The sequence below is a fragment of the Macrobrachium rosenbergii genome, chromosome 7 (assembly GCF_040412425.1).
Source record: "Macrobrachium rosenbergii isolate ZJJX-2024 chromosome 7, ASM4041242v1, whole genome shotgun sequence".
Classification (NCBI taxonomy): Eukaryota; Metazoa; Arthropoda; class Malacostraca; order Decapoda; family Palaemonidae; genus Macrobrachium; species Macrobrachium rosenbergii.
The window spans coordinates 15,922,501-15,934,268 of NC_089747.1; the positions used below are offsets into that span (position 1 = coordinate 15,922,501).

The window sequence follows — 11,768 nt, forward strand, 5'->3', positions numbered from 1 at the left end:
TTGACCTAAGTAACGGAATAGCGGGCGATTAACTTGGTACTTAATTCAATGCTTAGGTCAGAACTGACAAGTTGGAGTTTGGGGGCCGCGTCAGCACCATCCCTCCTCGTTCAGTGAAACTGGCGTACTGGTCCGGAGAGAGAGAGAGAGAGAGAGAGAGAGAGAGAGAGAGAGAGAGAGAATAATGTGTCGTCTCGTCACGAATAATATCGACTTGACTCTCAGAGAGGTAGAGGTAGATGGAATACTACACAGTAACGTACACCGATTCGCCACGTCGTCAGAAGGAAGTGGAGAATGCAACCCAGGACGCTCATTTCTATCGCGTTTTCCTCGTACTTCGCGCGAGCGGATGTCACACTAGGTACGTAACTGTCCCGTAGTATGGCATACTCTTCCGCCTCGGTTATTGAATCACAGTCAGGGATGATGAGACACATTACGGTTTTCTATATATCGGAAGCTGAAGGTAATAATTCCTCCTGAAAATCAGATGATTTAGCATCCGGTAATTTGAAGCGAAACGCATGAGCATATTTTAGGGTTTTATGTTTAGATACGTTACATATGATTATACGTATCTAAACATAAGTATTCGGTAACGAATTTCGATAAATGCTGTTCGTGCAAAAAACCATTCAATCAGAAAGCGTTGTGATTGATGATGAGTTTGAGACGAAAAAATTGTTTGCTCTAACTTTTGCTTTGTGTCAGACAGAAATACTGATTTATAATACGGCTTCAAAAACAAACACATCTGTGAGAAAGCTCAGTTGGCGAATAAATGTAAACAACGGAAACTGAAGCTGTAAAATCTTGTGGCTAGAAAATATACAGTAATTTAACCGAATAAATCATTGCAGACAATCCTGACAGACGAGATTATTCTGTAAATCCCAGATAAACAATTAAATAAAGGAGATCTGGAGATGATAATGACACGCCAGTGCTCGTAAAGAGTTTTCCCATTTGGTTTACTCTGATTTGGCCTGTGGACCCTTTTTTTTTTTTTTTTTTTTTTTAAGCATAACAGCTTGTGATAAGCCTTAACAGTAGCGCTATCCATTAGTCATGACGCAACGATGCCATGTCGACACTGTTGGTTGGTTTGCTTGTTGGCAAAGATCAAGCCGGCTTCAGACCAACACAGGTCTGCAAGTGGTGGAGAGTCATTGGCTTTCAGTTCAGACCAACACAGGTCTGCAAGTGGTGGAGAGTCATTGGCTTTCAGTAACAGTCCTCCCAAAGGCAATTGAACTTGGCCGAAGCAGCTGAAACTATGTCAACAAATGTGTTTTGTCAGGTTAGGGTTAATTTTATTATCTTTTTTTTTACCCCTATAGTGTTTGGTTCAGGTTTGAAATATCTGGTTACCTTTTATGGAAACGGGTTATTATTATTATTATTATTATTATTATTATTATTATTATTATTAGGGTGAGGCCCCCCCCTCATAGTGCCGGAACATTAAAAGAGAGATGACCGTTTTACTTCATTAAGTTTTTTTTTTTTCCTCCATTTCCGGGTAGTGTGGACGACCGAGGAACCTTTTGTAAGCAGACTAGCGGGTCAGAAACTAGCGAATTTCGTACGTTACGGCCGGCAGGAAACCCGAAACCCCGGTTCCCAACAGGGTCCCCCTTACCGTTTGGTAGTTTTCCAGTTGCTTTTTCTTTTGGCAACACCGATAAAAGCACGGTTTTCATTACCATTATGAAGCACAGAGGGAGCAATTTTTTTTCGTCGCGTTTTCTATAGCGAATATTTGGCCCCAAAAGCGGTGTCCCGCGGTCATTCACAGGCTCCTACATTTCTTATGATTATCTACTCTGGTGGTGGCAGTTCACGTATATTACTTCCAAAATTTATTCAGGATAAAATATATTAGGTTTATCTTGTTTTGTCAATGGATTTGTGACGTTTAGAGCAGCCATTACTTTCGTATGAATAAATATGAAGAAGATATACGTGTTTTTCGTAAGCTTGGTGCTGTTGAAACAGCTGTTATTATTATTATTATTATTATTATTATTATTATTATTATTATTATTATTATTATTATTATTATTATTTACTCCACATTTTTTGAAGTTTAGTGTCGAATGAAACTCTCTCAGCCCTGATGAAAGAATGGAAGATACTGAAGGATAAATATACAAGAATATGATCCGGTCCAGTTTTCATGTTCAATTCCGGTACCATTGCATGGTCCAAGAGATTTCCATCACTGCAGCAGTAGTTTGTTGATTATTGTAGTTCTTCATTGGAGGTGTGGGTAGAGCTCTCGGCTAGCACGCTGTTGGCCCAGCGTTCGACTCTCCAACCGGCCAATGAAGAATTAGAGGAATTTATTTCTGGTGATAGAAATCCATTTCTCGTTGTAATGTGGTTCGGATTCCACAATAAGCTGTAGGTCCCGTTGCTAGGTAACCAGTTGGTTCTTAGCCATGTAAAATAAATCTAATCCTACGGTCCAGCCCTAGGAGAGCTGTTAATCAGCTCAGTGGTCTGGTTAAACTAAGATATACTTAACTTTTGATTATTGTATTTATATATATCAGTATCATTATTATAAGTCTGGCGTAAATAACTTGGGAAGCCTTTCACGAAGATTACTGATAGGAATAAACAATTAAATTCGGGACCTGATATCCTAAATTTTCTCTCTCTCTCTCTCTGAATAGTGGTCAAGCCTAAATAAACATTGTAAACTGTTGGTAAAATGCTGAAAACACAAAATCTCTCTCTCTCTCTCTCTACGACGAGTACTGATAAAGTTTGCCCACTTACCTGAATTCTCTCTCCCTCTCTCTTTTTATTACGAATAGTGACAAAGTTTGCCCACTTAATGAATCTCTCTCTCTCTCTCTCTCTCTCTCTCTCTGCCACGAAGAGTGATGAACTATCTACTTACATGAGTATCTGAATAGCCTCAATTTTCTCATTTCGAAAGCTCCACATTTCTTGCCGATCCAGATGTGCCACAGAGCGGAAGCCAGGAGGTGAAGGCTGATTCGTATTTACAAAATAATCGTTTAGTTTCTCTTTTTCTGCTCACACCTCGATCGTTAACTCTGCCCGTGTATCTGGTCTTACAGTTGAGTAGCTTTATAGTCACAATTTTCAGTCGTTTATTTACATCAGTGTTTTTAAGTTCATTTTTGTATTAATGATTACAGAGTTCAGCGTTTCTGTAATCGAGCAGCACCGTCCTATCTTGACACGGGAAAGGTGACGTGATTTGCGGGTTAGGTTTTCGAGGTCACACCTTGATCTAGTCGGCCTTTCGGACGATATATAAAATAACATCCAAGGTCGATAGAAGGAGACGTATGGACCTCGATAACATCGAGCCGTCTTGCTTCTTGTGTCAGACTACTTGCCCGAGAGAGCGACCGAAATAAACTAAAGAGGGGCAAAGTCACCTGGTAAAGTGTCTGTGGCCGGAGGTTGTCATGGTGGTGAGAGTCGCCCCGCCCGATGTGGACAGTCCTCGGTGATACACAGATTGAAAAGGGGAGAAACAGAGAGACTGTGACTAGAGAGAGAGAGAGAGAGAGAGAGAGAGAGAAACAGGACACGTCAGAAGGGTGTTAGAGAGGAAAACTGCGCGGTTGATCAAATCTCGATTTATCCTCTTATTTCTTTTGTTTTCCTCCTGTTTCCTTTGAGCGTGTTACTCTCGATGCTTTCCTGTTGGCCTTTCACTAACAGACATCGTGGATTATGGATCTTTGGTAGATAGTGACACCCAAGAGTTTTCGGGGGTCGTTATCTAAGACCTAATATTCCTTGGGGGACATTATCTTTGTGATGTTTTCAGTCTTTTGTTTATGTTTTTACGGTCATCCCCAACGGGCTTGTACCAAACACGCCGCAAAGGTGGATGCATGCCGGGTTAAAATCCGAAAGGGTGATGAGGAAAGATCCGTGTTTTATTACAAGTGGAAATTCAAGTTACGGTGGTTTCTAATGAGAAAGCTCATGAATCTAAATCAGCTTCCTATATTAGCACATGCGTCACTTGCGCAGCTTTAAACATGAATGTAAATGTCTTTATCTGCATACTGTCACATGTATTTAATAGTCTTTATTTCTACCCCCTAACGATAAGTGACGATAAACGGTGCTTAGCGTTCTCGAAGTTACTTCATTTCTAAGAAGCCACGTGGAGAGTCCAATAAGAGACATGGGGAGTTGGGTCTGAGGCAGATCTAGAGGCAAGAGAAATCTAGACACACACACACACACACACGTTCATCCATTAATAAGACCGGTATGATTACGGATGAACTAGCGAAAAACATACCATCTTTTAAAAATGTACACTTCAGCATGACAAGCCTGTCTTTGTGTTTAACCAGCTCAGTGGTCTGGTTAAACTAAGATATACTTAACTTTTTTTCGCAGCGGATGGCCTGCTACTAGCATATGCTTAGAGGAGGAATCTTAAAAAGAGCTTAGAAATAACAATAGAAGCCAGTAGAAATTTGTGGATGGGACATAAACGAAAGCAACAGTAGCGTAATAACTTTCAGCATGAGAGAACAGCCGCTAGAAATACAAGGAATAAAGTAACAAAAACAAATCAGATATCTGGTTAATCTCACAGAAAAGAAAACAGATTGCATTAAGACTCAAATAAAAATTGGTAGATAGAGCTCAAAGATGTGACACCACCTGTAAGAAAGTTACGTAATAAGCTGATGATAGGGAGTTTTTACAGAAACGTCAGTAGTAAAACTCCGAAGAGTAGTTTAGTGTGTGGAGAAATACTTCAGGAGCTTCCAAATATGCTCCTAATTGTATACTGAAAAGGAAGGTAGGAACACCAGTTAGGAAATGAAGATTAATAGGAAGTAGACCACAATATCAGAATCGTGGGAGGAAGAATGTAATAAGCAAATTGTTATCTATGATAAACGAAATAAAGAAACACACTATTATTATTATTATTATTATTATTATTAAAAACATAACAGACACCTCACACGTCTTGACTGTCGTCCTAACCGCGCAACGTGTCCTCGCTGCTGGGAGAAAGGGCGCTGGTGACTGGTACAATACATGTACATACGCTACCGGGGTCCAAGTGATTACAGGCAGGGCAGCCGATCGAGACTACAAAGTCTACCCCAAAGCCAAATCAGAGTCCTTCAAAAGAAGGCATCGTGCTTACCCCATACAAATGGAAAAAAAGCACGTTAAAAGAATTATAATTATTATTATTATTATTATTATTATTATTATTGTTGTTGTTGTTGTTGTTGTTTTATGGACTTACTATGGTTGTTTTCGGCGTCCGTCATGCTTTCCCGATGCCAGTTATTTATAGAGGCTCGGGTTTGTTGTTCAACCATGTGATTAGAGAAGTTGTTGTTAATGAGTATTTCTGCTGATTTTTCTATTTCTTCCGTGGTTCCTTTCCACTTGGAACAGTGTGAGAGGGCGTGACGGACGAAGGCTTCAACCACGGACTTTTTATACCTGTCTGGGCACTCTTAGTTCCTCATTGGATGGGTCGATATCGTACTCAGCTAGCTCTCTCCTAGGCCAGAGTTCGATTCTCCGGCCGGCCAATGAAGAATTAGAGGAATTTATTTCTGGTGATAGAAATTCATTTCTCGCTATAATGTGGTTCGGATTCCACAATAAGCTGTAGGTCCCGTTGCTAGGTAACCAGTTGGTTCTTAGCCACGTAAAATAAATCTAATCCTTCGGGCCAGCCCCAGGAGACCTGTTAACCAGCTCTGTGGTCTGGTTAAACTAAGATATACTTAACTTAACTTATGAAAGAGGTTTTCTTTAGTTTAACTCATTATGTTGCTTTATTATCCCGTTTATACAGCCATATACTCGTGCGATATTTTAGGTGCAGGGCGTCCCTGCAGCCTCGAAAACCTGCAGGAATGTCAGTGCCATTCATTCTTTACTATTCTTCTCTCAGCTTAACTATATTCACACCATTTTATAGGGTCATTATTTTACATCCATGGCGTGCCCAGTTCCGTGATATTCACGGTGGCGTAGCTGGCAATCCCTGCCCAGGCCGCCTCCATGCGCTTGGCGTTGGCATCCTCGAGAAGGGCTTGAGTCCCATTGAACAGTTGGTTGGAGATTCTATTCGTATGGATGACCCCGTTGATTTGCACGTGCTTCACCTGCGCCGCGTGCGCTACCAGTCCTGTCGTGTACACGTCCTCCAGCTTAAGAAATGGCACGTAAGGGGCATACTTCAGCAGTAGTCGTGCCGCTGCACGGCCCACCACATAAGCTGAACCATGGAGGAATGGAGGATACTTCTTCTCTGGGTATTCTCCCTGTTTAACAAGAGCAGTTAAAACATAGGTCAGTACATGGAGGGGAGTGGTCACTCGAGAATCAGTTAATATATGAAAGATATTTGAGTAAGTTAGGTGAATATTTTCTAAATTGAAAGGTGATGTCCAGTCTTTTCATGTTGAATTAAATTAATCACGCTGTCATCAGTTTATGGAAATTCTAGTGCTTTCTGAATGAGATTAATCGAAAAGGAAGAAAAGTTGACTCTTTGAAGGACTAAATGATAGAAGTAAGTTGTTTGTGAAGTGGTTACAGCACAGAAAGTATAAAATTGAATGAATGGGAAGTCAGTAATTAGAGGGATAATTGCTTGTCCTGAACATTTGGAATGCCCTGTTAAATATCATGTTCTGTGAACAACATGGATGAATGGTATTTAGTGATGGCCTGAATATTGGTGAGTATAGAACTCCTCACCTCTGTCAGTGCCCATTTTGTATGCCGTAGAGTATACGTTGGGGCCTCATACCGTCCGTAGATATAGGCGGTTGCAATATTATCTCCTGGTTGGAGTGTGTCGTTAAGCAGGGGTGTCGTTGTTCCCTGAAAAAAAAAAAAATTTGTGGGTAATAGACATTTATTCTGCAGAAGAGTTACATTTAAAATAAAATGTTCCACATTTTCGAGAAAACGGATCGACTTTTGTATTTGTGAGAAAACAATTAGATCAACATTTGTACTTATGAGAAAACATTTAGATCAACTATTGTTGCACTTAGGAGAAAACAATCAGATCGACTGTTGTACTCACGAAAAAACAATTAGATCAACTATTTTTGCACATAGGAGAAAACGATTAGATCAACTATTGTGCTTGCGAGAAAACTATTAGATCAAAAATTGTACTTACGAGAAAACAATTAGATCAACTATTGTACTTACGAGAAAACAGATCAACTGTTGTGCTTATGAGAAAACAATTAGATCAACTGTTGTGCTTACGAGAAAACAATTAGATCAACTATTGTGCTTATGAGAAAACAATTAGATCAACTGTTGTGCTTAGGAGAAAACAATTAGATCAACTTGTACTTAGGAGAAACAGTTAGATCAACTTAGATCAACTTGTACTTAGGGGAAAACAATTAGATCAACTATTGTACTTAGGAGAAAACAATTAGATCAACTATTTTGCTTACGAGAAAACAGTTAGATCAACTATTGTACATACAAGAAAACAATTAGATCGACAATTGTATTTAGGAGAAAACAATTAGATCAACTTGTACTTAGGAGAAAACAATTAGATCAACTGTTGTACCTAGGAGAAAACAGTTGGATCAACTTGTACTTAGGAGAAAACAATTAGATCAACTATTGTACATACGAGAAAACAATTAGATCGACTTGTACTTACGAGAAAACAATTAGATCAACTTGTATTTACGAGAAAACAATTAGATCAACTTGTACTTAGGAGAAAACAACTAGATCAACTACTATACCTAGGAGAAAACAATTAGATCAACTTGTACTTAGGAGAAAACAATTAGATCAACTATTGTACTTACGAGAAAACAATGAGATCAACTATTGTACTTAAGAGAAAACAATTAGATGAACTTGTACTTAGGAGAAAACAATTAGATCTACTATTATACTTAGGAGAAAACAATTAGATCAACTTGTACTTAGGAGGAAACAATTAGATCAACTGTTGTACCTAGGAGAAAACAATTAGATCAACTTGTACTTAGGAGAAAACAATTAGATCAACTATTGTACTTACGAGAAAACAATTAGATAGACTTGTACTTAGGAGAAAACAATTAGATCAACTATTGTACTTAGGAGAATGCCACGATGGCCGAGTTGGTTAAGGCAGCATCCTCAGACTTCTAAGAGGTCTGTGGCGCGGGTTCAAATCCGCAGCCGACCGGTCAGAGAGGCGGACACTTTGCTATCCGAGTAGACACCCCGGGATTATGTATGTAATCAACGGATAGGTTTGCTTAAAAGCAAATGGGTGTTAAGACTATTACACACACAAACAAAGCCACTCCAACATCATCTAAAAGCATAACAAACACCTCACACGTCTCGACTGTCGACCTCACCGTGTAACTATTCCTCGCTGCTGGGAGAAAGAGTGCTGGTGAACTGGTACAATACATGTACACAATACCGGGGTCTAAGCGATGTCAGGCAGGGCAGCCGATCGGGACTACAAAGCCTACCCCAAAGCCAAATCAAAGTCCTTCAAAAGAAGGCATCATGGCGACCCCATATAAAAATGGGAACAAGCTGGGAAGAAGAAGATTGTACTTAAGAGAAAACAGTTAGATCAACTATTGTACCTAGGAGAAAACAATTAGATCAACTTGTACTTAGGAGAAAACAATTAGATCAACTTGTACTTACAAGGAAACAATTAGATCAACTATTGTACATACGAGAAAACAATTAGATCAACTATTGTACTTAGGAGAAAACAATTAGATCAGCTTGTACTTGCGAGAAAACAATTAGATCAACTGTTGTACTTAAGAGAAAACACTTAGATCGACTTGTGCTTACGAGAAAACAATTAGATCAACCTGTACTTAGGAGAAAACAATTAGACCAACTATTGTACTTACGAGAAAACAATCAGATAGACTTATACTTACGAGAAAACAATTAGATCAACTTTTACTTAGGAGAAAACAAGTAGATCAACTTGTACTTAGGAGAAAACAAGGAGATCAACTTGTACTTAGGAGAAAACAATTAGATCAACTATTATTTAGGAAAAAACAATTAGATCAACTTGTACGTACGAGAAAACAATTTGATCAACTTGTACTAAGGAGAAAGCATTGAGATCAGCTAGGATGATTTCTACCGCGGTAACGCTTAGGTAACGTGACCTTAACTGAACCGAATTCATTTTCCCTTAAGTAATATCGTATTGGACGAAACGTTACATTTTATCAGAGGAGTTGTTTAACTAAGTAAAGCATTGCCTTGCTTTCTATTTTCATCGGAAAATACTTCATAGCCTGAGTGATTTATGCAGAAGAGACTCAGTCATCTAAGGAATGTGGTTAATGGACCTCTTAAATAATGACAGGCACCCTTTACAAAGGATGAAAATTTTATTGACATGGTTTGAATATAAATCCCGAAGTGATTTTTTAAATTGTACTTTGACTGAAAGTAGGAAGCGATTCATATTTATTCCTTCTAGATTATGATACGGATGAATCTTCAGATGTATTAAATGGCTCCTAAATCTTAATTTCTTTTTTCTATAGCGTAGCAGCAAAGTCATATTTTCAGCGAACTTTTTTCAATAAATGGTATTCTTGGCTTCTCTAATCCTGCACTTCATTTTCCTTTCACAATGCACTTTTGTTGGTATCCAGCTACCAAGGTAACAACGTTGCTCCACATTTTTAAATCTTAAATATCAGGCCACTTGTATTTAGCTCTCAGCTAGCTTGTTCATGGCCGTTTGTTATCGCAATACATCCTGCATCTGCCACATTGATTTTGCTGTCCTTTTTTGTCGCTAGTCATATCTGCCTAATACAGCAATTTTTTTTCTGTTCCTTTGAAGCAATAATCTCTGCCGTGCATTATTGTCAGCATACTTCACGAAGTTGGCATTTTGATTATTTACGCTGTACAGTCAAATTGTTTTCAACTTTTATAAATTCACTTTGCAATGAAGGTAGAATGATTCTAATCTGGTGAAATCACACAGCCATCTCTCTCCCCAGATTTCACCTCCCCCCCTTTTTTCTGTTCTTTAAATCTCTGTTATTGATTTTTTATCCCAGTGCAAATTTTCTTTCAATCTAATAGCTCCTCTATCGGCTCAGAGTCTTTCTACCATTTTTACTAGCCCGCTAAGTTTCACTCTATCAAAAGCCTTTCCGTATTCAGTGCAGCATGCACATTGATCCTTTCACACGTCAGGTGCTCTCTCTTATTGCATTTTCAGTGGAAGAAAAAAAAATAGAGTTGCTGTATCATTTAATTTTGTGAATACAAAATGCTCCCCTTCGATCTAGTAATTCCCTCCTTCAACAATCTGTATATACAGAAATGGATGTATGTATGAGTGTGTGTATGTTTCAGCATAACCTTGAAATGTATTGATTGAGCAATTTCAGCCAGACTTGGTAGACACATGACTTGCAATCATGAAAAGAATACTGTTTTGGTAAGACATTACTAGCACCAAAGGGGGTGGGGGTGGGAAGGGCTTCCCTGAAATGGGGCTGGGTCTGCCCATAGACTAAGCAGCTAAATAAACTCTATGAATTTATCATACCTCATTTCAGTATACATATGACTTACTATCTGGAAAAGAATACTGTTGGGGTTAGGACATCACTGGCACCAAAGGGGGTGGGGATGGGAAGGGGTGACGTAAAAATAACCGACAACGACAGATATTAGTGTTAAATCCATAGTTTTTTAGGGTGCTGAGATGAATGGTGACACTTCTGATGCCCTTTGAGTCCAGGTTCAGCCCTGATAGGAAAGGCGGGGTGTGAGAAGTGGTGAAAAATAAAATGTAAAAAATGACAGATATTAGTGTCTAATCCATAGTTTTTAAGGTTGCTGAGATGAACAGTAACATTCTCGATGCCCTTGCAGTCCAAGTTCTGCCCTGATAGGAATTGGGGGTGAGAAGGGGTGAAATATAAAATGCCAAAAATGCTGGACAGTGTAATTAAAGCAACTATCTTAACAGGAAAGCGAGAGAGAGTAGAGGAGGTGTTAGGGAGGAGAAAGAGGGGAAAGAGTGAAGGAGAGTTAGAGAGAGTGAGAGGGAGAAGAATTGGGAGAGAGATAGAGTGGGTGTTAGGGAGAAGAAAGAGGGAAAAAGTGAGGGAGAGTTTGAGAGAGAGAGGAAGTGAGAAAGAGAGAGTAGAGGGGTTGTTAGGAAGGAGAAATAGGGAAAGAGTGAGGGGGAGTTGGAGAGAGAGAGAGACAGAGGGGAGAGGAAGTGAGAGAGAGTAGAGGGGGTGTTAGGGAGGAGAAAGAGTGAGGGAGAGTGTGAGAGAGAGAGAGGGAGAGGAAGTGGGAGAGAGAGAGAGTTTATCGATTGTCATTAAGAGTTTTTCCGGGCAACTCCGGGTTAGTCAGCTAGTTTCATTATAATTTCCATAATTAGTTTGAGGGGATGATTAGATATGGCAATAGCCCTGTGTTGAGGGGATGATTAGATATTGCAATAGCCCTGTGTTGACAGGACTCCAAAGTACCCATTTTTTGGGGATATTCGTACCTCAGAAAATTGTTTCAAAACAATAAAAAAAATATAAGAACTTTGTTTAATTAATTTTCAAAACCATATTGTCTGTAGTCAGGAATTTGTGGACATATAACTTTGTTTAATTAATTTTCAAAACCATATTGTCTGTAGTCAGGAATTTGTGTTTTGGACAATTCAGAAATTTAATTCACCCAGTACAAGAAATACATGGCCT

At 39.1% G+C, this 11,768-nt stretch overlaps 2 protein-coding genes across 4 annotated transcripts in view; one reads left to right on the forward strand and one right to left on the reverse strand.

Annotated features, from left to right (window-relative positions):
- Positions 1-3,064, reverse strand: part of LOC136840165 (uncharacterized) — a 26,092-nt gene extending 23,028 nt beyond the window's left edge. Inside the window, exon 1 of one of the 2 annotated variants that reach the window (XM_067106619.1) lies at positions 2,915-3,064. In XM_067106619.1, coding sequence (XP_066962720.1) covers positions 2,915-2,945 — 31 coding nt within the window. In that variant the 5' untranslated portion in view covers positions 2,946-3,064. Of the gene's footprint in view, positions 130-2,914 lie in introns of those variants that run through there. The other variant, XM_067106618.1, reaches the window with a different exon arrangement.
- Positions 1-11,768, forward strand: part of LOC136840170 (afadin- and alpha-actinin-binding protein B-like) — a 422,145-nt gene that overhangs the window by 195,661 nt on the left and 214,716 nt on the right. The window lies entirely within an intron of this gene.